Source organism: Papilio machaon, chromosome 28 (genome assembly GCF_912999745.1).
Source record: "Papilio machaon chromosome 28, ilPapMach1.1, whole genome shotgun sequence".
Taxonomy (NCBI): domain Eukaryota; kingdom Metazoa; phylum Arthropoda; class Insecta; order Lepidoptera; family Papilionidae; genus Papilio; species Papilio machaon.
Genome location: NC_060013.1, coordinates 332312 through 360037, shown reverse-complemented (window position 1 = coordinate 360037; position 27726 = coordinate 332312). Strand labels below are relative to the sequence as shown.

General features: G+C 34.2%; 4 protein-coding genes across 4 annotated transcripts; 1 reads left to right on the top strand and 3 right to left on the bottom strand.

Moving 5' to 3' along the window:
• Positions 1-310: 310 nt before the first annotated feature.
• Positions 311-4082, bottom strand: LOC106720885 (zinc finger protein 816). Its single transcript, XM_014515687.2, has 5 exons — positions 3879-4082; positions 3226-3720; positions 2155-2280; positions 1628-1750; positions 311-876 (listed from the first exon to the last, which is right to left on the bottom strand). Exons 1-5 carry the CDS (start codon positions 4005-4007, stop codon positions 676-678), a joined length of 1074 nt encoding a protein of 357 aa, XP_014371173.2. The 5' UTR covers positions 4008-4082; the 3' UTR covers positions 311-675.
• A 333-nt stretch (positions 4083-4415) lies between these two features.
• On the bottom strand, positions 4416-7730 carry LOC106720884 (zinc finger protein 382). Its single transcript, XM_014515686.2, has 6 exons — positions 7494-7730; positions 6536-6838; positions 5984-6115; positions 5707-5832; positions 4902-5024; positions 4416-4713 (listed from the first exon to the last, which is right to left on the bottom strand). The coding sequence occupies exons 1-6, from the start codon at positions 7698-7700 to the stop codon at positions 4510-4512; spliced, it is 1095 nt and encodes a 364-aa protein (XP_014371172.2). The 5' UTR covers positions 7701-7730; the 3' UTR covers positions 4416-4509.
• Positions 7731-8749: 1019 nt separating this feature from the next.
• LOC106720877 (transmembrane emp24 domain-containing protein 5) lies at positions 8750-13624 on the bottom strand. Its single transcript, XM_014515677.2, has 6 exons — positions 13192-13624; positions 12061-12237; positions 11661-11736; positions 11105-11258; positions 9135-9192; positions 8750-8933 (listed from the first exon to the last, which is right to left on the bottom strand). The coding sequence occupies exons 1-6, from the start codon at positions 13330-13332 to the stop codon at positions 8856-8858; spliced, it is 684 nt and encodes a 227-aa protein (XP_014371163.2). The 5' UTR covers positions 13333-13624; the 3' UTR covers positions 8750-8855.
• A 151-nt stretch (positions 13625-13775) lies between these two features.
• Positions 13776-19493, top strand: LOC106720879 (suppressor of fused homolog). Its single transcript, XM_014515681.2, has 12 exons — positions 13776-14039; positions 14221-14323; positions 14481-14573; positions 15085-15248; positions 15658-15803; positions 16199-16284; positions 16547-16679; positions 17122-17236; positions 17658-17734; positions 18020-18114; positions 18620-18752; positions 19262-19493. The coding sequence occupies exons 1-12, from the start codon at positions 13883-13885 to the stop codon at positions 19454-19456; spliced, it is 1497 nt and encodes a 498-aa protein (XP_014371167.2). The 5' UTR covers positions 13776-13882; the 3' UTR covers positions 19457-19493.
• Positions 19494-27726: the final 8233 nt, after the last annotated feature.

Genomic DNA, 27726 nt, shown 5'->3' with positions numbered 1-27726 from the left:
TGTTTTGTTATGAACATAATTAAGTCAATAAGTAAAATTCTCTTTAAAATAAGTCTAAGCTCCTGTTTACAATATAACTGGTATAAAAATATATTCCTACTGTGAATCAGGCAAATTTAAAAACCTATAGCGTCACCTAACGGAGTAAACTGTCCCAATAGCAAAAGAAAATGATTAATAAAAATATTTAAATATAATCCTTGCATTAAACATTGATTTAATTAATAACGTGTTTCATTTTAAAATCTTATATAATGAAAAAAAAGTAAAAAAAAAAAAATGAAAAATAATACGTATTTATTGTGCATATAAAAATGTATAATCAATTATTCAGGCGGTTTAATAACTTAACTTATATCACATCAAAAAATGTTTTTATATCTGTATATAATACAAGAGTTTCAAAATCTACAAAGATATATAACAGGAATGCAAATCATAAAGTCATCTAAATCATCAGACAAAAAAATCTATTAATACTGACCCCCCAAAAGTAATCAAGACCCCCCAAAATTAGTCGACCATCAAAATTACTTCAAGACCCCCAAAATGAGTCGACTGCAAAAATTACTTCAAGACCCCCAAAATTACTTCAAGACCCCCAAAATCTAGCTTGAATTTGGGGGGTCCCAGTCAAGACTAACATAGTAACTATGGTCAAGTCACTTGAACCTCTCATGTGAGTTTAACCCGCTGTATATGTTCTGGGCGGGGCTCCGCGCTGTGTACACGCTGCAGATGTCGGGCCGCGTTCCGTCGCCGCGAGAATCTGCCCTCACAGAGCGCGCAACGGAACGCGTACTGCGGCGCTCGGTGACGGTGCAAATGGATACGCATCAGAGTCAGTGACTTAAAGCGAGCTGGACACTGACTGCACTGGAATATGTACAACATAAATCAAACAGTCTAATATTATAAATGCAAATGTTTGGATGGATGGATGTTTGAAGGTATCTCCAAAACGGATCTTGATGAAATTTGGCACATATGTATAAGATAGTCTGGAAGAACACATAGTCTACTTATTACGTTTCTTTAAAACGCGGACGGAGTCGCAGACAACAGTTAGTTTCTTATAAAACATAAACTGGCAAACAAGCAACCGCTGCTCAGACATCCGCAATTGCAGATGCATTGCCTACCTTTAATGGTCAGAGGAGGGGACACACAAAAAGAGAATATTTTCCCTTACTATGCATCCCTACCTCCGACAAATCCCAATCCCATTCCAATCCTTTCTTTTATAAGGATCATCATCATCATCAGCTCACTATACGTCCCCACCGAAGGGCTCGGAGCCTACCCCAAGTTAGGGGTGACAAGGCCATAGTCAACCACGCTGGCCAAGTGCGGGTTGGTTGACTTCACACATATCATTGAATTTCTTCTCAGATATGTGCAGATTGCATCACGATGTTTTCCTTCACCGTAAGAACGTCGGATAAATGTACATATGTAAATCGAAAATCGAAAAAACACATTAGTACATGGCGGGTTTCGAACCCAGGACCTGCAGATTGCAAGTCAAGTGCTTAACCCCTGAGCCACCGACGCTTTTATAAGAATGGGGAGAAGAGTACTAAAATAAGGCCTCCGGCACCACATTGTGGTAAATACTTAGTGTTACCTGAACAGTCTTCTCCGGCAGATGTATTGCGATGTGCTGCAAGTAGCTGCTCTTACGGTGGAACTCAGCAGCGCACTGCTGGCATGAGAACGGACGTTCCCCAGTGTGCAAGCGCTCATGGATCTTAACAACGAATAAACTTTTTGATACATCTTCAATAGTTGAATCACCATTCAATATATCACAAAAATGTCACCACTAAATAAGATTTTCATTCAACATCAGCTCACTATATGTCTCCAATGAGGGTCTCGGAGTCTACTCTAAGTTAGAGATGACTAGGACATAGTCAATGCTGACTCAGTGTGAGTTGACTTCACATATATCATTGAATTTCTTCTCAGATATGTGCAGCATCACGATGTTTTCCTTCACAGTAAGAACGTCAGATAAATGTACATATGTAAATCGAAAAACACATTGGTTCATAGACAAATTTGAATCCAGGACTTGCAGATTCAAGTGCTTAACCACTGTGCATTAATAAGTTGGTCATATTTGATATATATGTAGTTTAGGTAACTCACCTTAACCTGCTCAGCGTTAGAAGCCTTATAGTCACAGAAAGAACATTTATCTGTCTTCTCGTAGCCATGTTTAGCTCGACAGTGCATCAGCAGGAGACGGCGAGTAATGAATTTCTTTCCACAATGCTGAAATAAAAACATTTCATGGTATTATATCTTCTTGGACAAATTATATAAACTCTACTTTAGTATATTAATTTTATAAAAAGGGAATATTTGTTTGTTTTGTTACATTTGTTTTTTTTTATATATATACAGTCAAAACCGTTTATAGCGACATCGTTTAGAACAACATACCGGTTAAATTGACCAAAATCAAAGGTCCTGGCTGAATGTTATATACATATCTTTCCTATTAATACCTGTCACCGGTTGTTACAACTATCGGTTTTTACGACTCAATATGAGTAGTCCCTTCGATGTCGTTATAACAGATTTTGACTGTATATATATATTTTTATTTGGCTGCAAACTACTGAACCAATTTGATATTTATTACTAGATTTATTTTTATTCCAATCAGACAAAGTTTCTGGCAACTGCTCGTGTTTTATTAAGCATTTCCTTATTTTGTAAAATTTAAATAAAATAATAAAGTGACAGCAATATAAATGAGCTCATACAAACAAAACTTGACTTAGTAGACATTATTATAAAATAAATAGCTGTCGCCTGCTAATCTGCTGAATTGCAAGCTGATATCAGCGAAAATGGCGGTTTCCATGGTAACGGTAATTCTTAGACAATGGCGGGCGTTCGTTATTTGAATTTTTACATTAGCAAAAGAAAGTGTTACCAAATATAAACAATAAAACAAAAATTTGAATGAAGCATGGGAACAGCTAGTTTTCTTAGTAACATTATAAATGCGAATGTTAAGATGGATGGATGTATGTTTGTTTGAAGGTGTCTTCAGAACCGCTTAACATATATTGATGAAATTTGGCACGGTTGTAGAACATAGTATGGAAGAACACATAGGCTGCTTCTACTAATAAAGTTTATTTTTGATGCCGCGTGGCCAGAGTCGCAGTCTACAACTTGTTTTAATATAATAGTAAATAAAATGACCTCACAAACAACATCAAATCCGGTGTGTATTTTATAATGGTTCCGTAATGAGAGCTTTGATGTTAATATCTTATGACAAAATTCACATTCAATCACTTCCTTCTTCTGTGTGCCTTCTTCATCTGTCTTCTTTACTGTTCTTTTTGTTTTCACACTGCCATTCTTTTTACTTCTATTTTTGATGGTTTTAGTTGGTTTACTATCAGTTTGATTCTGTTCTTCTTTACAGTTTTCATATGTATTTAATATATCTAAAGTTATATTATCATCGTAATCTTTAAAATCATCATCAGGTAATATCTGTGATATATCTATTTCAGTATTTCTATGTTCACTTTTTATATTAGAAATGTATTCAGGTTTAATGCCGTCCAAATTGCATTTTATAAGTGTATTTTGTGCATATTCACAGCGTTTTTGGAATTTAAATGTTTCGTTAATGAATTCAATGCATGCTGTGCACATTTTTTGTGGTAGTGAGTCGTTTATTTCTACCTGAAATGAGCAAGTTAGGTTCAAAAAACTACTAAACTCGAGTTATATTAGAATAATTTTGTAAGAAACTAAGGTTTATTTTAACACAGAATTTTAAATAAATTGTTTCATTCTAGATTTTAATTATGATAACTTAGTTAACAAATGTTTTAATTTACTTTTACACCCGTAGTTGCTTGTATCACATTAGAGTATTTTTCACTGTGCTCCGCCCGTGTAAATATCTGGTGCAGAGACTGTTCACTGAGGCAAAACCTGCAGCAATTCCAAGGATACGCTTTAGCCATTTTACGACATAAACATTATTCATAAAACTCGTTAATTTAATAAAATAAAAAAACAATAAGTTGTTATTGTTTGGATTGTTTACATGTCAAACGAGTGTCATAGACTCACAGACACAGATAAAAAATTTCTAGGTGTAAATACAGATTAAATATTTTTTGTAGTAACAAAAAAGCAAATAACATTTTCACGGTTTCATTTAAAAAATTAAATACTTTTTCTTACTGCGTACGAATAACTTGGTTTTAAAGATTTTTTCAAGAAAAATGAAAAACAAATTGAACAAGATTATTCATAATTTATTACATAAAACACTTCGATATTCAATACAATTACAACTTATCCAATAATAAATAATACAAAACCCTCCGAAGATTCTATTATTATTCGAACATCTTAGACTGTTGAGATTCGGTAGGAAGTGATAATTTCCATCTTTACCGTAAAATTCTTAATGACTAGTAAGAATGTCAATCTTCAAACGCCACTATCTGTCCAGTATTCTCACAGTTGCACTCTGACAATAGGACTATGAGTGTCATCCGGCAGGCCATGCACACGACGCATATGCGCACGCACTTTGTTTGGTTTCTCGAAGCGATGTTCACAGACGGGGCAGAGGTAACCATAGCGACGGCCAGTATGCGCATTGTGTTTATGTATCTGTAGGAACTTGCGGGACTTCAAGCGCTTTGGGCACATGTCACACTGTAAAATAAATTAAAAAAAATACCTAAATAAAACTTTTACAATATTTAAAAAAGTTTTAATCACATTTTCCAATTTTCTTATGACTTGTGAATCTCCAATTTTCTCTCTGTCGTACGCCTTCGTCAGGTCTGTGAACTTTAAGGGGGCACAACCACTTTAAGAGTCACTGCTCTAGACTGACTAACCTGAAAGTTCTTCTCAGGCAGGTGTATAGCGATGTGTTGAACAAGGTTTGAGCGTCGGTGGAAGGTGGCGCCACAGTGGTCGCACACATATGGCCTCTCACCTGTGTGACGACGCTCGTGGATCTGAGAGGAATCATTAATACAAAAAAAAAAAAAACAACTGACCTCTGACAGTTCAATTATTTGGGCTACAAGAGGTTACAAATGTCATATATAAACTGAATTTTCAAGAAAAGGTCTTTCATAGATATACTAAACCAGTGTTTCCCAACCTTTTTGGATCCATGTACCATTTTTCAGGATGAACATGACTATTGCCCCCTTATAAATTTTGTTTAGAAATAAATTTCTCTCGAGGCCTAAATTAACAATGTTAGAGAAATAATTAAATACTACTTTTGGATGACTAGATCAATTTCATATAAAATTTTTAAACTTGAAAACACATATAAATAGTTTAAATGCAACGGATTTTTGTCTCTAAAATATTTTTATGTATTTTTTAGGACTGGCTATCATTGTAAGGATGTAGCCTTAAGTTTTTAAATCTCTGAATTGCCTCCCTCTAAATCCAAATGTCCCCCAGGTGGGGCGTATACCCCACCTTGGGAAACAATGTACTAAATAAACCCTTCTAACATACTGTGAAAGAAAACATTGTGATGCTGCACATATCTGAGAAGAAATTGAAAGATATGTGTGAAGTCAACCGACTATGGTCTAGTCATCCCTTACTTAGGGTAGGCTCCGAGGCCCTCAGTTGGGACGTATAGTGAGGTGATGATGATGAAATTGTCCTACTCACAGTAAGAGCCTCTTTAGTAGCAGATGTATACTCGCAGTAGGCACACTTGTGTATGCGACCGAGGCCGTGTCGCGCGCGCTTATGTTCTTGCAACTGGTTGTGATTCCTGCACCGTTTGCCGCACGACTGTTATACCAAATATCTAATGTTATATGTTTTTAGCCACCTCACATAGACGTTCAGTTTCAATTCCTCAATTTATAAATCTATGAAGCACACTCTTCCTCAGTTCTGTTATTAGTGACTAAATATTACGAAGAATGAAGATCAAACTCACCTCACAAACACAGTAATGCGTATGGAACCGCAGATGTGCCTTATATGTTGCTTTCATACGGAACTCTTTAGAACAGAAGCTACATCTGTATGATGAGGCATTTGGAATCAGGGTTAACCCTTTACCTTTAGACTGGAAAAAAAAAAGTTTTATCTTATAATATATATTAAAGCACTTGAATTCATAAAAAAAAGTACATTAGCGTATAATATTACGCATGCATCAGCTACCTTCCTGTCAAAATTGGTCTAACAGTTCCAGAGATTACCTGAAACAAACGCCTTTAGAACAGTCAGACAAAAATTTTGAAGATTAGTTTATCTTAAGGAATATATTATATTTTTACATACAAACCTTGATTATTGTACAATGTGAATGGATGGACAAATTTAGCTAATTATTTTCTTGGTGAGTTTGTTATTATCAGGAGAAGGCTAAATTACAAAATTAAGGAAGTTAAGCAGAATTCAAATAGGATAAACTTATGTTATTGAAGTTATTTGGTCAAAATTGATTTTAAATTTAAGCATGAAAGAATCTTCAAAAACTTACCTCTTTACAATTTCCCCTTTTTATAACAATTTGTGGTTTATATTCTGGCATATCAGAATAATCTGTTTGAAAATCATTGTCCAAGAATTCATAATTATAATCTATATTTTCCTCTTTTTCAATCTGTGGTATCCTTTTTATATTTAATAGTGATTTTTTTGTGTATTTCTTTTTAATACTAGTTGCAGTATTGAGCAGAGCTTTTTGTGCTTTTCTACTTGTTTTTCTAAACTGTATTGCAGCTTTCATGGCCTTTATACAATTATCACATATATTTTGTGACAAACCATCATTTGGTTTGATCTGAAACAAGTATTTTATTTAGTTTTAGCATATTGGATATGAACTAAACAAAAAAAATGCCTGTTATCAAGAATTGTAGATTAAGAGCTACAATTTGATGACGTACTGACTCACCTCTCTAGCCTTACCCATATTCATTGATCTATGCATTTGTATGAATATGTAAAAGTGAAAAAGAAAAACTAAAAAATCTCTTATCTAACAAATATAATAAACTAGCTTTTACCCGCGACTCCATCCGCGCGGATTAAAAAATAGAAAACGGGGTAAAAATTATCCTATGTCCGTTTCCTGGTTCTAAGCTACCTGCCCACCAATTTTCAGTCGAATCAATTCAGCCGTTCTTGAGTTATAAATAGTGTAATTAACATGACTTCCTTTTATATATATAGATGCGAATGTTTATATAGATGGATGTTTGTTTGAAGGTATCTCCAGACTGGTTATATGGATCTAGATAAAATTTAGCATACAGGTTGTGCATCATATGAAAGAACACATAGGCTACTTATTAAGTTTATTTTAATTCCGAGCGGACGGAGTCGCGATCGACAACTAGTATCCTACAAGTCTGAGTGTTATAACTACTCTTCCATGCATCTATACACCTAATAATAGGAATAATCCTTAGATGATATATTTTGTTATTTCTTACCTCTAAACCGGTAACCAATCTTAGATCTGAAGACATTTTCTCTGAAGGTTCCTTGCTGTCGAAAATAGGTACCAAATTTTCGATGCTCAGACAAGTTCTGCATACTAATACATCCGGGTCTTTTCTCTCCGGTTTTACTGAGTTTATCTCAAGTTTAGCTGCTCGTCTTCGAGCTGTTATACGATTCAAAAATAAAACAGCCAGCATTTTGACTGTTAGTATGTTTTGTTTAACGGAAATGAGATGCGACAATTTGTTTTACACTTTTTGATATATTCTGGATAAAAGAATACAATAGTGGCTATTGTTTAATTTATTAAAATTAAATTATTGTATAAATATATTACATGTAAACAAAACAAAACTTGACCTATGTTGACCTGCTTTATTTTGACAGCTGACAGTACTTTTTTTAAAGTAACAAAACAAAGCTATTCGAAGATTTTTACCCAACCTATCATTTATTTATATTTAATTTTCCAAGCAATTTTTTTTTTCTTTAATACAAGTCAGATTATCGTGTTATCCAAAATGTAAACCAGTTGCTTTAAAAGGGATAAAAAATTAAAATGCAATAGTCACTATATCGTTCTAAATTTATTTACAACTATATTTATTTATTGGTTGTTTAAATAAATTTACACATTCATAAACAGAAAAAAGTATTCACATTTTCAGAACATCCATTAATGGAACGTACAGTAACGGCAAACCGGCTAGAATCAGATATTGATTTAATTTTATCATTTCGATTCTAACATAACTAAATCACTTGTATCTCTATATTAACGGCTATTTTTATTAATGTAATATTACTAATGAAATTATCACATATTGATTTATATGAAACTAAACTATATGTATAACGCAACAATTTTTCAATTATTTATAACAGAATAACTTACACATGACATAGTTAATATTTTTAGGCAAGGAAAGACATGTTCGATGTATGTAAAAATTTTGCCTTTATTATTTAAGACTGGCATTTCAATACATGGGCTTAGAATATAACTTTGGTATAAAAAGATGCTTGCACAAAAAAAATTGCAAATAAAAACTCTAGTTATGCCCAATTACGTCTGATATTGGTCTTGTGCCCTAAATACATTAAACACTATTTTAAAATTAATCTACTACACAGCTATGAAAAAATGTTAGGCACTTAAAAGTAAGAACAAAATATTAAATTTGAGCTTAATTCTTGACAATTACTGAAATAAATAAATTGTGTACACAAAAAACCTAATATTGTAAATCAGTTCGCTTTAGTTTAAATTTAAAAATGACTGATAAAAAACCTAACTACATCAACTGGCAGAACTTATATTAACTTAAAAAACATAACAACGTTCTTTGGCGTCATTGCGACAAGAAATTTGGTACAAACTTCTTTATGCTATTGTTGGGCTCCTGAAAGAGACTCTTCACGAACACAACCTGAGAAATAAAACAAAATTTAAGATTTTTCTTTCTATTTCAATTAGACATGTAGGAAAAACCAAAAACGCCTGTAAAAATGGACTGAATTTTTCCCGCCCATTTAGTGTCTATGGAAAAATTTTTGACATTTGTTTTTTTTTTTAAACAATTTATATTGTATGTCAGAATTAAATACAAAGCTTATGTTTTTATACAAACCTGCGTGATTCCGACTAGAAGCATTACGGCAATCTGCCACAGCGACCACTTCATGACTCTGTAATTTATATTCAACATCAGAAGTATTGTTATTATTATTAATTAGTTTTAAAGGGTTTAAAGGGTTTTTCAACAAGAACTTTGTTTTTCAATTGGGGCAACACCAACAACATGACAGTTTTGACATTTAGTTTTTTGATCTATTCGTAGTAGATGCTTTGGCAATTGCTACAATGAATTCAATTTCGCTCGAAAATCGCATTAAAATAATTAAAATCCACTATGAAAATGGTGGTTCTGTTAAAGTTACGTTTCGTAAAATTCGTGATATTTTCGGACAACATAATCGTCCTTCTGAGACCGCTATTAAGAATTTAGTCGCTAAATTTGAGACGACAGGCTCGGTACAAAATGTACCAACACCAAAGCGTGTTCGACCGGGTCGTTCAACCGAAAACATCGCAGCCGTGAGCCACAGTGTTTAAGAAGATCCAAATTTGTCAATTCCTCGACGTTCTCAACAATTGGGGTTATCCAAAACCACCACATGGCGAATTTTGCGTAAGGATTTGTGAAGCCTTAGGGCAAGTTCACACGGCGCGTTGCGTGCGTTGCGTCGTCGCAACGCAAATATTTTGGCGCATAGCCGGCCACACAGTCGCTGCGCCATCGCAGCATTACTACGACGCAATCTTAATGTTCTGTCGGTGCAGCGGCGACGCACAGTTGTGGCAAGCATTTTGTAAAAATAACGAGTCAATCTGTAGGATAGCATGGATTGGAAAAGACGTCTAGCATTGCTCCTATTACTACGTCACCGCCGAAATCGACGCAAGATCACAGACGGTATTGGATCTGTCCCTTCATTTCATTAAGAAATAGTAATGGAGAGTTTTATCCTCCCTATCAACGCACAAGCAACTGAGCGCTGCCGCTCCGACGTCGCTATGAGTCGCTATGACACCCCCTCCCGCCTTCGTCTCGGGGGCTACTGTCCGTCATGTGTGCGTTTTATATGGAAAACAATGCAACGTCAGCGCTGCGTCAACGTCAGCGCTGCGTCGACGCAACGCGCCGTGTGGACTTGCTCTTACAAGGTTCAACTGGTGCAGGAATTGAACCTGACCGATCATTTACATCGCCGTAGATTCGCTCAATTCATTCAGGAACAGCCCACTGGTTTTTCTGAAAAAATCATTTTTCAGACGAAGCCCATTTTCACTTGTCAGGGTACGTCAACAAGCAAAATTACCGCATTTGGGCTTCTGGAAATCCTAAAGCGATTATTGAGAAGCCTTTGCATGCTCAACGTGTCACTGTATGGTGCGCTATGTGGTCTGGAGGCGTGATTGGGCCGTTTTTTTTTCGAAGATGAGTTTGGAAATGCGGTAACGATCAATGGATCACGCTATCGCGAGATGGTAACATCTCAATTTTGGCCTATTATTGATGATATCAATATCACAAACATGTGGTTTCAACAGGACGGTGCCACATGTCACACAGCCAACGAAACGATCAATTTATTGCAAACCAAATTTCCCGATCGTATAATTTCACGAAATTCAGCTGTTAAATGGCCAGCCAGATAGTGTGACTTAACACCACTGGATTATTTTTTGTGGGACTATGTTAAGGACATAGTCTATACGTAGCCAATCGAATCGATCGCGGCCTTAAAACTCAAAATCCGTGACGTGATTAAGGAAATAGACCCGCCATTTTGCCAAAAAGTGATTAAAAACTTTGATGAAAGAATCGACATCTGTCAGCGTGGTTGTGGTGGACATTTGCCAGATATCATTTTTCATTCATAATTGCCAAACTTTTCTCTTCGTAATACAATAAAAATTTGAATCATCTTCATCTAAACTGTTTTAATGTGTTTTAGAAAACAAAGTTTTTGTTGAAAAACCCTGTATGTCATTTAATTTTTTTTCTATGTCTCTTCAGTATCCTGTGTGACTTACCTTGAACACATATCCTCGGCCAGATTTCTATCCCTGGCCTCATGAGCTGACAGTAGCTCCTGGAGCCTGCGAGCTGCTGCCACATGATCTTTTACTTTATTCACAGACTCTGATATGTCTTTTACTCGCATCATGTACGTTTCTGCTGCATTACCTGGTTTGTAAGTTTTAAATTTACTAGCTATCGCTAGTGACTCAGTCAGCGCGGAAATAAAAAACTTAAGTAGCCTATGTGTTATCCCAGACTATATTCTACATCTGTGCCAAATTTCATAAAGATCCATTGAGCCGTTCCGGAGATAACTCCAAACATCTATTGATCCTTCTAAACATTCGCATTTATAATATTAATAAAGTAAGATTGACATTTTACTTAAACTTTGAAATAAGAATGATATTTATAGGAATAAATAAAAGCCAATACCAGTGACATTCTTACGTGCGGTAAAAAAAAACTAGTTCGGGAATGTCTAACAGAGGAATCCAACTCGAAGTTATAAATATTTAGAGATATCTGTGGTTAAAATTAGAAATGTTATGATAAATATTGTCTCACCCAATTCCATTTCCTTGTCATCATCATAGTCTTTTTCTGGAGAGTCTTCTGTCTCAATCACCAGATCAAAGAACACCTACAAAGATATGTTACACTTATAACTCACACCTGTAACTAAGTTATGTAGGCAGAATATACGGACCTCTATTTGGTGAGATCCTGACACATCCCGTTACTTCTACATTCATACATCTAGACACATGCATGTTAATTTCATGTGCTCTTAATATTGCCCTTTTTGAGTAATTTTATGAAAACTAACAGTTAAATAGCTTATCATATCTTTTTATTATGTAAAGGCTTTCTAAACTATGTCTCCAAAAACTAAACAGATTGTTCATTTTAATATATGTATTAATTTTTTGAGTTAAAACCCTACTAAAAAAAAATAACCACTCACAGTTTTCTGACTGAATGTACTGAAGCTGTTATCAAAACAGAATCTGTAATCTCCCTCAAGATATGAGGTGTGTCGGTGAGCATTTTCAGGCTTCTTGTAATCGGCCACAATCACCCTGCCAACTGGGTCTGCCAGTTGGAATGAAATGTCCAGTTCACCATGAGTTGCATCTATAACCTTAAAGTTATAAAATTATATGATTTATTTCTCTTGACACTTATTCACTTTCCATTTAAGTTATTATGTACTATCAGGAAACCTGACGATGTTCCACTTTAAAAGTGACAATCATTTAAATGTTTCGTAAGCATTGAGTTGTCTCGTTATTGTTGATATGGAAAAAATAACCAATAGAACGTAGATTTTAAATGTCTGTATGAAAGGTTGGTCAGAGGTACACAACTTATTGCTTTTTACTATTATTTTTCTATAAATAGAACACTGCTAAGGGCCCTGATTGTACATAAGTCTATATTGTTGTAACATTTTGTACATTATATGGCTGAATCAATATTGATGAGTGAGTTGTCATTGAAATCGTATGTTATTACCCTAAGTGTAATCAACGGGTACAGTCAGGACAATTGTATTTTTTTTATTTAAAAAATATTATTATTAAATTACAAATAGTTGAAAAAGTAATAAAAAAAAATTAGTGATGATTTTTAATTTTTATCCATTTTCTTATCATGCACATACCAATAGCAAAATATATAATTTTTATCTATGTACAACTAATAATAAAAATTTTAATCAGTAATTTTCCATAAACATTAGAAATTGTTGAAGATTTTATGCCCCTTAGTCAAGGTGAAGCAAAGTCACCTTGTCAGTCATAAAACTCCCCTCTTGTAATTTTTATGATGAATGAAAAGTAGTATATTTATGCACTTTGGTCCCTCAAATATTTTTATAGGCCAAATATAAGGATGAAATGAAGGAAGTGATGACTGATAGATCATTGTGGTAGAGTGCATTTGTGTCGTCACCTCTAGTAGTGGCAAAACGACATAGATTGTACAGTTTAAGTAACCCAAATTCACTTTTATGTTCTCCAGCGTTGCCAGGACTAAGACAAATCGTAGCGAAGTAACCTATTGCCCTGAACTCTTTAACATTTAGATAACTTACTTGATATTCTATGTCGATTACTTCGTTCGCTAGTACTTTCTGATAGAAACACTCAGTATTACCAGCTGGTACTGTAAAAGTTACGTCTTTTTCATACGCAAATACAACGCTAAAGATAGAAACAACAAAAAAGTACCGCATTTTTAAATAAATACGTCGTTAAACTCAGTATTAAAATTGGTGACAACTCCACTCCAATATGAACGTATTTTTAGGATCGGATTGACTGTGTTTGTGTTTATAAATAGAGTAATTTCACTACAGCCAAAATATTTATCGTATTTTGAGTCGGCGAAGGCGAAGGATGTTTACGTTCGGAAGGAAGATACAATTTTTTTAATTGCTGTCAATGGAACTTCCTGCAAACGTCAAAATCCTTACATTTTTTTGACATAATGAGTCGTTGACTAATAATTTATTAGAACAAACGGATAAATATTATTATATCAATGATATAATTATAGCCAAAAAGAGTTAAAGTGTAAGTATTAAAATTAAAAATTTTCCTTTTCCCACCATAGATATATTTTTTTGACATTTCATATTTTTAATTTTAGTCTATTAGTCTAGAGCAATACAAGAAAGAGAGATATCGTATCTTGTTTTATCCTATTTGTTTACTTTCTAATATTACTTTTTTGTTATGTCGTGTGTAAACTAGTTAACAATCTTAATCACAATTTTTATTAAAATGTCTGGTAGTAACACAACTCCACCAACAGGTGTTGTTAGAAGCAGTGCATTATCTTTTGTTGCGTCTGCGCAGCCTCAGATTAATGATAATCCTGTGGATCCTTCCCTGGTTACGGGCCCTTCACAAACGAGTAATGAACAGATGATGGCAGCAGGTGGGGTTTTCTTATTATTACATAGATAAAGGCAACGTGTTAGATGACCACTTAGGGGTAATTTACGTGAGAACTTAAGCAATAACTAAAAGGCTTGCCTGTATGTATGTATTGATGACGTAATTATATCCAGCTGGTGGCCGATAAAAGTAAACAGTTGTCTATTAATTTTTTTTTTCAGAAAGGCTAGTGCCAGCGGGTCTTAAGGCTTTATGTGATGCTTACTCAAGATTGTATCCTGAACAACCTAATCCATTACAAGTTACCACTAGATTAAAATATTGGTAAGATATTTATTTAAATAATTTTTTTAAAGGAAGTTGTTCAGTTTAAATTTTGTGTCAACCCTAGCCTTTCCTGGGAAGTTAGAATTATAGCCATTTCACTTGAAAATTTTGTTTAATACTTTTAAAATAGCTTTCCACTAAACTTGTCTTGCAGGTTAGGAGGTCAAGATCCACTGGATTACATCAGCATGTACTGGAATCCTGGCAAACCTGAAGAGAACATACCACCTCATTGGCATTATGTAAGGTAAAGACTTTCTTCCTTCACTATAATTTACCTGCTTTTAGATACTGATTTAGCACTTGTAGTGACACTTATTGTTTTTGTACTCTCTATTTTTTATTTTAAATGTACTATTTATCCTATCATCATCTCCCTAGCCAAGGTTTTATAAACCTTAAACATTTGGCTTAATTTTTTACGGCCGGCCTCCTGCCTGTCACCAACCCTACTTGGGAATGAACTATTTATCCAATGTATGTATGTGTGAAGTTAATCAAACTGCATTAGGTTAGGTTAGGTTAGTGACTCAGTGGAGGCACATTTGCTGATAACTATGTTCACTGTACTGACAACATTTTAAAGCATGTTATAAAATTTCTGCACTTCTCTGGAGAACAAAATTTACCATCATCTCCTTTTACCTCTGAGTCTATGTAGAGTTGGTGCAAGAGGTTGTAGGTTTAAATTTATTTATTATTTTTTAAATTAATACAAGAAATAAGTAGTATAAAAATTGTTTTACTGCATTTTACAGTTTCGGTCTATCGGACTTGCATGGTGACGGGCGTGTGCACCCTGAAGGTGGGTCGGAGTCAGGCTATGGATTGGAGCTGACACTGCGATTGGCGGCCTCTGGGCCCGCGCCACTCTGGCCTGCCGCACTGCTGCAGTCACTCGCTAGATATGTCTTTACTACAGGTATATAGTGTCCAAAATATGATCAGACAATATATCTATTTATATAAAAGAAAGTTGTGTTAGTTACACTATTTATAACTCAAGATTGGTCGAATTGATTTAGCTGAAAAATGATGAGGAGGTAGCTTAGAACTAGGAGACGGACATAGGAACTTTTTTATTTTGTGTGCATTTTTTTTATTCCGCGCGGACGGAGTCGCGGGTAAAAGCTAGTATTACAATAAAATTGACCATAGACATTTGTGAAGCCATATAACTTTTTTGATTGGATGTGTTGTAATTGTGTATTTAAAAAAAATACAGTTATTAATGAAACAGACTAAAATAATTATTATTTTATACCTGTGTATGAGGATAGTTTTAAAGATTTTTGTCTTTAATAAACTTGGTTTTTATATATTGTTCATAGGTAACAAGTTCTGTGCGGGCGACCACATATCTTGGCACGCGCCGCTGGATGGTGACTCCGAGTCCCGGGTTCGTCATCTACTGGTCGCTGAAGACCCTCAGTTACCAGCTATTGATACACCACACGGGACTGTGAAGTTTATACAGGTGAAAAAATACAAATAAAAAACTGAATGTTATAAACAAACTAGCTGGTGCCCGCGACTATGTACGCGCGGCTTTAAAAATGTATTAAGTAGTGTGTTCATCTATGCCAAATTTCATCAAGATCCGTTGAGCTGTTCCGGAGATACTTTCAAACATCCATTCATCTAAACATTCGCATTTATAATATTAGTGAGATGTAAAAATTCATCTTTTTTTGTTATTGGCAAGTTATTTCTGATTTTCTTCAATAAATGTCAAAGTTCCCTTTGAAATTAAATTATTCAAAAACAATTGAATAAAATATTGCTATTCAATATTACAAGGTGCAAATAAAAAATAAATTGAATTTATAATAAACCTAAATAACTTATTCATTAAATACAGTTTAATTCCAGATGGTGGGTTGTACGGGTCGGGAACTGAAGGCAGCACAAAGGGGCTCTGGCTTCGATGTACTCAAACTTATAGCCGAAGATCCAAGGTAATAGAAATTATAAAAATACTTAGAAATATTTCACAGCATCATTAGGAGACATCCTACTGCAAATTATACCCATGTTGAGTCTGATTAGAGAGTGCACTGAAGGCTAAATTCTAATGTTCACCTTCCCACCATTTTCTTTAAGGATTTAGCTGTGGCGGGGAGAAATTTCCTTTACAGTTTGTCCCCTCTTCTGTCCTTTAACCGTAACTTTACACTACATACTTATGTTACCTAAATTAGGAGACATGATGTTATTTAGATGTGGCGGGTCTTGGCTGGTGACGCGCGCGCGCAGGGCTTCAGCACGTAAAGTGCGGAGTGCCCGCACCGGTACTGCACCTGCATTGCTCGCTGGAGTCTCCGCTAGGGTCAAATGGTTGCCTTATACATTGGTAAGATTTCTAAAGTGTTTTGACAACAAAATAACTCTGTAATTATTCACTACAACAATATTGAATATCTCTAATTATTTGTTTTTGGAATGAAGTTCCTTATCGCGCGTTGTGAAAGGGGGCTAGACGGAAAAAATTCTTACGAAAAGTTGTCACGACACTTTTTTCTATAGTAAGTATGTTGGCACCATGGCAACGACGTGACAATATATAACGAAAATTCATAGAAATAAAATGTACTTCTTGTGAAGACTTAAGTTTTTTATTCATAGAATAAACATTGGTTCCTTCACTAATTAATTGAAAGGAACTTCGTTCCATCCGGGTGTCCCAACACACCTCTCAAGTTTTTTTTATTATTTCTTTTGTGTTAAGCCGATAATACAAATTTTAATTTTACAATCTGATTGTTAGTGGAAATATGGTTTATATTTTGTTTTAGGACTCAGAAGAATCCACTTCACCACAACTCAGTCCTACAGTGGAACGGCAGATTAAGGAGACGTTGCAGCGAGGACTGAACTGTATGGGCTCCGCTGAGAGAACTGTACCTGAAGGTAAATGTTTTTATAAATATCTTGATTGCTTAAGATAGGTGAGAAAGGTGCATTACATACCTAATAATGTGTTCTATGTACAATGTTCCGAACCGAAGTTATTTTAAAACTTTAAAACAGTAAAAAAAAGTGCATATTGATGGGGTCCTATGTATAAGGGTCAATGTAAAAAATTGATGATTTTAGTTTTTTAATGTTAAAAGCTATTCTTTGTTTAGTTAACAACATGAACTAAACACAAATACACATTTACATGTGTAAATGTTATTTTTTTACTGAAGTAAAATTGCCTATGCGGTCTATTTTCATATATGGTTGAAACTTTGAGAGCCACTTCTAAAAAGTTGAAATAAAGTAAAGTAAAAAATCTTATTATGATTTAATTAATTTTTAAAAATGTTGTATTTAATTCTTGTTCCAGGTCACAATATGTCTACGGATAGTTTTGAGATGAGCAGTATAGAGAGAGCTTTACCACAGATACCAGAGTTAATGCAGGTTAATAAAATATTTATTTACGTCTATTTTTCGCGCCAACTCTTAGAGTCAACTGTCATCTGTCAAAAATTTTATAATGACATATTAATTTTTTAATTTTTTTTTTAATTGTGACAGAATTGAAAATAAGAGGTCTTATACCGGAATACATCCACAGCTGGAATTATAGTAATTTTTCTTATAAATAATTTATCAAATATCTTTAAAAAATATTATATTTTCCACTAGATGTTTTTGTATTATTACTGTTTCTGGAATAGTAAATAAAAATCCATTATGTTGCAGGGTTCATGGCGGTGTGAGGATACGGTTGAGTATTTGGAGGGTGTGCATGTTGTGATGAATGCGGAGGGTGCCAGTCTGTTGCCTCTCGCTATACAGTGAGTTATTATTTATTATACATTTAATTATAGTTTAAAATTAATAAATTGAATAAACATAATATGTTATTATATTTTGTTATTTATGATACTAGCTGTCGCCCGCCACTCCGTCTGCGCGGAATAAAAAAACTAAATAAGTAACCTACATGTTCTTCCAGACTGCATCTGTGTTAAATTTCATCAAGATCCTTTGAAACGTCCCGGAGATACCTTCAGACATACATCCATCCATCTAAACATTCGCATCATAAATATATAAAGAAAGTCGTGTTAGTTACACTATTTATAACTCAAAATCGGTCGAACTGATTTAGCTGAAAATTGATGGGGAGGTAGCTTAGAACTAGGAGACGGACATAGGAACTTTTTTTATCTTGTGTGCATTTTTTTTATTCCGCACGGACGGAGTCGCGGGTAAAAGCTAGTTTATAATATTAGTAAGATTAAATTTTAATCGCTGTTAGTTTTTCCAAGCATTTATCTTGCATGTTACAATATTTAGTGGTCGTATATCTCACGGGCGTCACTTCACGTGGCGCTGCGGCCCGCGAGCCATCACCTTCGTTACGGGCGGAGTCTCCGGAGCCCTGCCCACTGTTACCAGACCATACGCACAACGAGGACCTTGGCTACAGGTATAGTGTTCACCAACCATCACAATTCCTATCAAAGTTTGGCACTGTATGTACTGTCTGAATTTTAGTTCCTTTTTTTTTACAGTATAAGGTGGGCATATATTTGGTGGTATAATTTTAGACCTCTTTCCCTTCCCATCCATTTCCTTTAACAATGGGATGGGGCAGTAGATTTGACAGATAAGGGGACGCATAGGAAAGGGACATATTATCTAACTGTATGGGAAGCTCGTTGAAGAAGGAGCTGCTTGCTCGTTTGCCACCTTATTATATAAAAAATAAAATAAATAACGTAGAAGAAGATGCCTAAACACAATGCTCACACTAATATAAATAGGTAGTGACTAAAAAAAGCGTCATTGCTCACTGAACTATGCTGTTTCATTTTTTTTTTTTTTTTTCAGAATGTTAGTAATTGAAAGATTGTACATGTTTTTTCATTCAGTGGATGGTTTAATCAAAGTGCTCCTTCTTTAGATATATTTTTTATTTATAAATATTTGACACAGATGTTGATACCACCGGAGTTAGCGCGAGACATGTCACCCCAGTTAGTACCACTTTCACGACTCGCGGACACCGACTCGGAGTCAGAGGATGAGGGCGAAGCGCCCGCGCCGCCGCCCTCCCTCCCGCTCACACTGTCATGGCCGAAATACAAATTGAAGATCACCATTGTACCTGATTGTGAATTTGTTGCGTGACACAATAAAGAGTTTTATACCAACGAATGCATAATTAAAGACTATTTGTATTTTCGTTAAAAAATTGATTTGTGCACTTCGTGAAAATTAATTGATTTGTTAATGTTTTCTTTCTTTTCTCAATTCAATTTCCAAGTAATGGCTTTTAGGTGTGCCAACTGGGCACAGATTGTTTCGCCAGTTTCCCGTTGAGGAAGACTCGAAGGAGATTGATCGGTATTGCAAAATTTGATCAGCTATGAAGTAAAGAGTAGCTCAGGGTGCACAATCTTAGTACTAAACAATAAGTGTAAGGATCAATAATTACAAAACTTGCGTACAGATGGCGCTGTCGAAAAAGTTAAAATGAAGAAATGTTAGATGTCGCTGTAATTAAAAAAGCAAAAGTTAAAGCTATCTTATCTGTGATCTATGTTTAAGTTTTGTCTATGATGTTTTACTTAACCATAGACCAGACAGAAAAAAATATCGAAATAACCGTTGCCACTTGCAAGTTTTGTTCAAACTTTGAGTTTGATCAGAGTTATTGCGTGTTGTTTTGTATTCAGCTGTATTTAGAATTATTAGTGACGCTTTTGCTACCTAAGTCCGTTGAGTTGAGCTCCACGTTCCTCCGGCAGTGCTATTTGTGTTTACTAATCTAAATACGTGTTTAAGAGACAGGACTCATTTTTTGTTGGTGCAGTTAATTTTGGTTATTTAGTATGTCTAATACTAAATGCTGTGTCGCAGATTGCGAAAATAATTCAGGTTTGTATCACATTATGTAAGTTTTACCGCGTCCTAGAGACGGAGTTCCCAGGACCCTGTACAGCCTTTTTGGCTCACTATATGCATCTTCCGTAAAAGTAAAAACTTAAGTCTAGTAGCGTTTTTGTAATAGTGTTGTATTTCCGTACTGGAGTTAATAAGTTTTAATATATTTTTTTAATGATTAATAGGCAAAATCTTTTTACATCTCTTAACATCTAATCATGGCTTCGTTTTTTTATCGTTTAAAAATATTTATAAGAGACCTGTGCCGCTAATATGCACCTTTTACCGACAATTTATACATTTCTATTTTTTATAAAATAGCTTGGGAGCGATCAACTCATTTCCAGGGGTTATTGTCATTTGTATACGCATTTATATAGTGAATTATTGTTCTAGTCTTCTCTACTTGAAGCCCTAGTTTGACAAAATAATAATTATTAATTAATTTCAGGTTCATCTGAGACTTTGCACAAGTTTCCGAATCCGAAGAAGAACAAAGCGTTATTCAATTCATGGGTCTATTCTGTTGGTGGCAATATATTGGGACTTGAAAATGACCACATTTTCAAATATCGTCGTGTATGTCATAAACATTTTGAAGACAAATATTTGTGCCGGAATAATAGAATTAGCAGCATTGCTATACCAACGTTGCACGTGCCAGGTAATAATACCATTCATGTCTTTATTTTTTTTGTCCTAAGTCAACTTGTAGTAATTTTCAAAGTGGTCTGAAATTTGAAATTCATTGCACACAGTAATTGAATCTAGATTTTTATGATATCTCATTTTTTTAATAATATTGTAAATCACAGCAATATCAGAGACCTAGTCAACTTTGATTATAAAGACAGCATTAGCCAGCTGAAAATACATCAATAAACTATCTATGTTCTAATAACTATCAATGTTCAGTGCAATTTAACATGCTCTCTATACCTTTATTTCAGGACCAACATCACTGCCAAAGTTTACATTAATTGAAAAGAACCGACAAAGCGCTGACCCTGTTTCAAAAGGTACTTTTCATGTGGTTTCTTATGTTATGTTATAGGCAATGATATTATATACAAATACGAGAACACTATCACGTGAAACTGAGGCATTCAAATTATGGCAATTGTTGTAATTGATTAGTCTGCTATCTGTTTCCATATCATACATTCTATATCATCTGTCACATTCACTTACATAATTATGTGTCTTAAAATGATAAAATTTGGTCAAGTTTAAAAGACGCGCAAAGTACGAACATGCGCCATCTTTTATTAAAGTATCATTGGTTATAGGCACATCAGATTAAAGAGCGAGCGTCATATAGGGCACTGCCGGTGCTCATATTACTGCCTGTGAATTGTAGTTGAACTACTGTATGTCTACTGCAGTTCAGCTGTAGCTGTCATTAAAGATTTTAATTATGAGATAGTAGTTAATATTTTTTTTTATCATTCTAGATCCTTCAACATCCGCGGCAACGCAACCAGTTTCAGGAAAGTTGGAGCATATGACTATGAAAGAAAATATTGGTAAGTTTTTTTATATATTTAGAATAGGTTTATATTAATAAATAGATATCTCACCAGGTAATAAGTAATGATGAGGAAGACCTCATAAGTATCTTGGCATGACTTTTGGTTGATAATTAAAAAATATTTTAGCAAGGATACTTTAATTTACTCTGGATTTGAAAACAACCAAGTTGTAAAGATTTAATGAAATTGAAGTTAATGAAATCCACTATGTACCTACTCGTATGAGGATATGTAATTAGTGGTCATTGTTTATCTATTAAGAAGCTCATAAAACAAAATTGCTGTTTCAAATCCCATTACATTTACTGAAAATGTTAATCCCTTGGTGCACAAGCACTCTCAAAATGTCAAACAAGATTTTCAGACAAAAGACAATACTGGTAAGTAATTGAACTAGAACAGAAAACTTTACATTTATAAATTAGTTTTATCATAATTATTCTTGTTTATTGCAGTATTTGGAAATAAGGAAACTCTGAAAATTGTTGCAAAAAAGCGTAAACGTACATTTGCGACACCAGCTGAACATGCTTTATATAAAAAGCTAGTCCAAGTGGGTATCAAATTAAATAAATGCCGCAGTATAAACAAAAAACAGGCTGTGAAACTAAGAAATTTAAAGAACATTTCGACCAACCCTCACCTTCTTAAATCGCTAGATAATATATCTAGCACAGCTAAAATTTTAACAATGATGCAGTTCCGAGAGGCAAAAAAGAAAGATAAAGGTCGCCGATTTTCAATTGAAGAAAAATTAATATCATTGTCAATTATGAAACAGAGCCCAAAAGGCTACAGATTTTTGAGGAAAATATTCATCTTGCCTACAGCACAAACCCTTCTTAAACTAATTAATGATGCAGACATCAAGCCTGGGCTTAATGAAAATGTAAAAAAACTAATTGCACAAGCTACCAAAAACATGACAATGAAAGAGCGACTTTGTGTTGTGTTATTTGACGAAATGTCGCTCAAAGCCAGTCTAACATATAATGAAAAGAAAGATAGAGTGATTGGTTTTGTCTCTAATGGTCAAACAACAGCAGCAGACTTTGCTGACCATGCTCAAGTGTTCATGGTGCGTGGGCTATTAAAAAATTACAAACAACCTGTGTCTTACACATTTTCCCAAGCTGCAACCAAAGGACCAGAACTTGCTAAACAGTTGAAAGCAGTGATCAACGAATTGCAGGCTGCTGGCTTAATTGTTGTGGCGACCGTGTGCGACCAAGGCACCAACAATGTGAACTGTCTGAAGTTGCTGATTCAAGAGTCTCGCGCGGCTCTTTTAAGAAAGGGACAAGAGCCACACGGAAACTTTTTTAAAATTAATGATCACGAAATAGTGCCTATTTATAACCCACCACATCTTATTAAAGGTATAAGAAATAATCTATTAAATAAAGACTTGAAATACCATGAAAATGGAAAAGAAAAAGTAGCTAAATGGGAACATATAGAAAATCTACACAAAGAAAACCCTGGGTATAAAGGAATTAGAATGGTTCCCAAATTAACAAATAATCATGTCGATCACACCAAAATGAATAAAATGAAGGTTAAATTTGCAACCCAAATATTTAGCCAGACAGTGGGTACGAATATGGGATATCTTGCAGGTAATTAATTATTTGTTTTAAAGATAATAATGTCCAATGATCACATACATTACGGTGGTAGGGCTACGCAGCAGCCTCGGCTCTTGCACGAATGGGCAGGCTCGTCCGGGTAAGTACCATGACCTCACAGAAGACTGGCGTAAAGTGGCAGTATAATACTTTCGCGTTTCGTCTGGTGAGTGAGGTGGCAAAAGGTTGTCAACACATCTGGAACCCTCGAGTGTAGCAGATGTCCATGGGCGGCGTTATTCACTTAACATCATGTGAACCGTCTGCTCGTTTGGCAACTTTTCACATAAAAAAAAAAACATACTATGGAACCTGAGCCGTCTCTGGGATTCTCTGTATTTAGGAAAACTACCAGGATAGAGGCCCCACATCACCGAAACACAAAACAAATACTTATGCTTTTTCCCACATTGCAATATTTGTCAAATATAGTTTTTAAAACTGGGCGCTTTCATACATATGAAACTCTGAAGCCCTTTTTTAATTTGATTAAAATAAGTCTTAAAACTCTTTTGCTTGGGAAAGAAATAATTTATGATCTACTAATTATAAATATTATAGCTCAAGTATATTCTTACAGTAGGGACATACCACATGACATGTTTCTTTTAAATAAATTTAAAATAGTCAACTGTTTCTTTCACAGATAAGGGTATTCTCCCACATCAGTGCAAGGATACCGCTGATATCCTGATTTTCTTCCATAAGGTTTTTGATTCCATAAACGGAAGCTTTGAGAAAAGACAGAAACATGGAAAGCCTCTCCTCGGAGCTGCTACACCGAGGTCTCTACATCACCAATTTTGGTTTGAATCCATACAAAGATTAAAAAATATGAAATTCGTAAACCGAACAACAGGACAAGTGGAATATGTCCCAACACTAAATAACTGGGTGTGGACATTAGAGGGAATACAATTATTATTAAAAAATATTAAAGAAAAATATGATGTGACGTCGGTTTGGTTGCGGCATCTCAATCAAGATCCGATAGAAAATTTTTTTGGTGCTATAAGGAGCCACGGATGCCGTAACACAAACCCAACACCAGAAAGGTTCGAATCGGCATTCACAACATTGCTTGTTAATAATCTCTCTAGTGTTCATGCTCCAGGGGCCAACTGTGAGAAGGATAGCTGTCAAGTTTTGAAAGAATTAATTATCACAAGTGACTGCAAAGCCTCGTCAACTTGCGAAATAGATTCCATTCCAGATGTAACAATCACACCCCTTGAAAACAAAAATGATCCTCGTGAAATAGGTAGTCTAGAATATGTGAGTGGGTATTTTGTAAAAAATACAAAAAAAAATGTTTTTAAGGGGTGTGGAAAATGCAAAAACGAATTAATAAGTAATAATCAATCTGAGTATATAAGGTACAGAGAATATGCAGGAAAGCAGTGGCTTTGCAGTCCAAGTGATTCACTTCTGCGTTGCATATCAAGTCTGCAAGACATCAATAATACAATATTGAGAAAAAATTTAGAAAAAAATAACTTAAAAGAATTAATTAAGACCATAATATTTAGTACAACAGAATTCGAATTTTTAAATTGTGAAATCCACAAAGAGAAAATTGTTGATTATTTGGTAAATTTGTCTTGCAGATTTTTTATCTATAATTATTGTAAAGATATAAATAAAATAATATGCAACAGACGGGAGTGTGATGATGATGAAGACCAATTTAAAATAAAAGCTAAAAAGTATTTCCACAAATGTTTCACGCGGAAAAATAAATAAATGAAATTAAACGTCCACCTCATTTTATTTTTTTTTAAATCCTAATAAACCTAATAATATGCCTAACTATGTTTCTTACTATAAGATCTATATTTAAATACATAATTTTATTGTATCATAGTATTTTAGGAAAGAATAAATAAATTTTCAGTGATCGTATTATCAAGAATGTATGATAATCTCAATTACGAATTCTCAAAATACTTTACCGAAATTATGAATTCAAGAAAATTTTACTATGAAAAATAACTAATAGAAACCTAATATCTCGGTCAGACATAAAAATGGATATCAATGCATTCATTGTATGTATGCATCTATAGGTAGGTACCTGGTTATACATATATTCACGAGGTTAGTAGTTTCAAAACTTGCGTACAGACGGCGCTGCTACGTACTACTCGTTTGACACATCAAGATAGGTCTCTATTTCCTATAATACAAAGTACTCTGTGGAGTAGCTTTCTTTTCTCTCTCCCTCAATTTAAAAACATCAATGTCAACAAGTCTATGACACGGTAATAATAATACCGTGAGTGAGAGAGATACAGTTATACCCAATTCCTGTGACGTGACAAAGACAGGGATAACTATCTTCTGTCCCTTTCTGCGTACCAGGGTTTGGGGTTTGTTTGGAACAAAGGTTGTCCCCTACAAACAACCTAGGTTGTCCCTAACAAAGTTTGACATTATTGCTATTTTTCGAAAACTGTGAGTACTTAGTGGCTGTAATTGTGCAAAAATATTTTGATATTACAGTTTTAGTAAGGTAAAGTTTATAAAACATGGTATACTGCTGTATCGTCGGTTGTAAAAGCCGTAGTGAGCGAAAAGAGAAAAACATAACCTTTCACTCGTAAGTACTGAAACTACGCACTTATTCACATGTATTCATACAAAATAAGGAAGAAAATACAAACTAGTTGTTCTTTACAGTCTTTGTAATAACTAATATGTTAAAATACGGGTAAAATCAGCTAAAATAAAATAGTATTTTTCGAACATTATGCGCCCAAACGCAGATGTCATTTGTGTCAAATAATATACTGTAGATCTGGGAAACAAGCGGCCATATTAAACTTCTTTTCAAATTGGTAGGTTATTACCCGTAAAAATAATACCACCATCTTGTTGTAAAAATTACCCTGAATTTAGGGGAAATAAATTATAGTATGTATAATGTATATAAATGAAACAATTCACATTTTTTATACTATTTTCAACAGATTTCAAAAGGAGTTTTTAATTCTGGTATATGCTGTGTTTTTAAATATTTGATACTTTCTTATCCCGTTGATTTTAAAGAGTATGCTTTTTAATTTGTCCCATGTAAATTTTGTTTCTTAGAAATTACAATCAAAATAGTTTAATATTAAGTAGTTTTACATGTAGTGTTCACTGTAATGATATACAGAGTAATTTAAAATTATATGACTATAATATTGGTATGTTTTTTGTAGCTTTTTATGAAGACTTAGGGCTTCGTGCATATCGAAGAAAAATAGGACATCGTTTGAATGCTCGTCTAATGGACCTAAGACTGAAGAGATGCCGCGCTTTGTTGAAGCAGTACGCGGGAAAAAATATCGGGAAATTCTTTTTTTGGAGTCACTCAAGACATCCTTGATTAAGGCAGCCGCCGATATTGACATGGACCTCGTTCGTGCTGTGATAGACGACTGGCCGAGCAGATTGAAGGCCTGTATTCAAAATCACGGATGTCATTTTGAATAAACTTTAGTGTCATAAGAATCTATGTTTTGTTAAGTTCATTTTGGTATATAAATGGTCACATAATGAATAAACTTGTTTCAATTATTTTATATTAAACATGTAACAGAATTTATGACCTGACTAAGTATTACTAAAAAAATCTGTTTACGTAATCTTAGTCACATAAACAAAAATTACGCATTGTTTTTTTATATTTATTACGTTTATTAATTACAATTTAATTGGGAATATATAAATTGGTCTATATTAAATTATATCGTAATTATTCATTTTCGGGACAAAACAAATAACTGGTAACCCCAATCCTTTTACATATATATAGGTATAGTCTATAGTACTCTCTATCTGTCCCTTACGGGTGAACGCGCATGCCATATCTATATAATTCTTCATCTGAGTCTGTGGAGTAGCTTTCTTTTCTCTCTCCCTCAATTTAAAAACATCAATGTCAACGACAAAAATGACAATCATTTGACAGATTATGTCGATTTTTATTTGCTAATAATTTAAATTTTTATGACTGAATTGTGTTCTAGTTTTTTTTTTCTTGGCTTTTACTAGCAAGTATATTTGGTCACTGACGAGTATAAAATCTCGGAAACCAAATCGTGCCGAAATTGATATGTTAGGAAAAAAGGAAAAATATGACGTACATACACATTACAATAAGAGATAACATTACTCAATCTAGTATACGAGCTAGTTACAACCTATGAATAGTCATCTCGTCCTTTAAAATGGTTATTTATAACCTTAATAACAACGGTTATTAAATAAGTAATTATGACAGATAAATGAAAATCAGTTAACAAGTTTGCTTTTAAATTATAGCACGGTTACAAATATTAAAATCAATTAAAGCTTATTGAAAATTTAC

What these genes read in the sequence shown, in the direction of transcription:
- LOC106720885 (XM_014515687.2), bottom strand. Translation starts at nt 4,007, where the DNA reads ATGGCTAAAGCGTATCCTTGGAATTGCTGCAGGTTTTGCCTCAGTGAA. An exon ending in CTAACGCTGAGCAGGTTAAG is followed by an intron (nt 1,751 to 2,154) that starts GTGAGTTACCTA and finishes TTCGTTGTTAAG; the next exon opens with ATCCATGAGCGCTTGCACAC. An exon ending in TGCCGGAGAAGACTGTTCAG is followed by an intron (nt 877 to 1,627) that starts GTAACACTAAGT and finishes TACATATTCCAG; the next exon opens with TGCAGTCAGTGTCCAGCTCG.
- LOC106720884 (XM_014515686.2), bottom strand. Translation starts at nt 7,700, where the DNA reads ATGCTGGCTGTTTTATTTTTGAATCGTATAACAGCTCGAAGACGAGCA. An exon ending in AAAGGGGAAATTGTAAAGAG is followed by an intron (nt 6,116 to 6,535) that starts GTAAGTTTTTGA and finishes TTTTTTTTCCAG; the next exon opens with TCTAAAGGTAAAGGGTTAAC. An exon ending in TGCCTGAGAAGAACTTTCAG is followed by an intron (nt 4,714 to 4,901) that starts GTTAGTCAGTCT and finishes TTTATTTTACAG; the next exon opens with TGTGACATGTGCCCAAAGCG.
- LOC106720877 (XM_014515677.2), bottom strand. Translation starts at nt 13,332, where the DNA reads ATGCGGTACTTTTTTGTTGTTTCTATCTTTAGCGTTGTATTTGCGTAT. An exon ending in TGACAAGGAAATGGAATTGG is followed by an intron (nt 11,259 to 11,660) that starts GTGAGACAATAT and finishes CTTACAAACCAG; the next exon opens with GTAATGCAGCAGAAACGTAC. An exon ending in TTCTAGTCGGAATCACGCAG is followed by an intron (nt 8,934 to 9,134) that starts GTTTGTATAAAA and finishes TTTATTTCTCAG; the next exon opens with GTTGTGTTCGTGAAGAGTCT.
- LOC106720879 (XM_014515681.2), top strand. Translation starts at nt 13,883, where the DNA reads ATGTCTGGTAGTAACACAACTCCACCAACAGGTGTTGTTAGAAGCAGT. An exon ending in TAGATATGTCTTTACTACAG is followed by an intron (nt 15,249 to 15,657) that starts GTATATAGTGTC and finishes TATTGTTCATAG; the next exon opens with GTAACAAGTTCTGTGCGGGC. An exon ending in CTTATAGCCGAAGATCCAAG is followed by an intron (nt 16,285 to 16,546) that starts GTAATAGAAATT and finishes GATGTTATTTAG; the next exon opens with ATGTGGCGGGTCTTGGCTGG.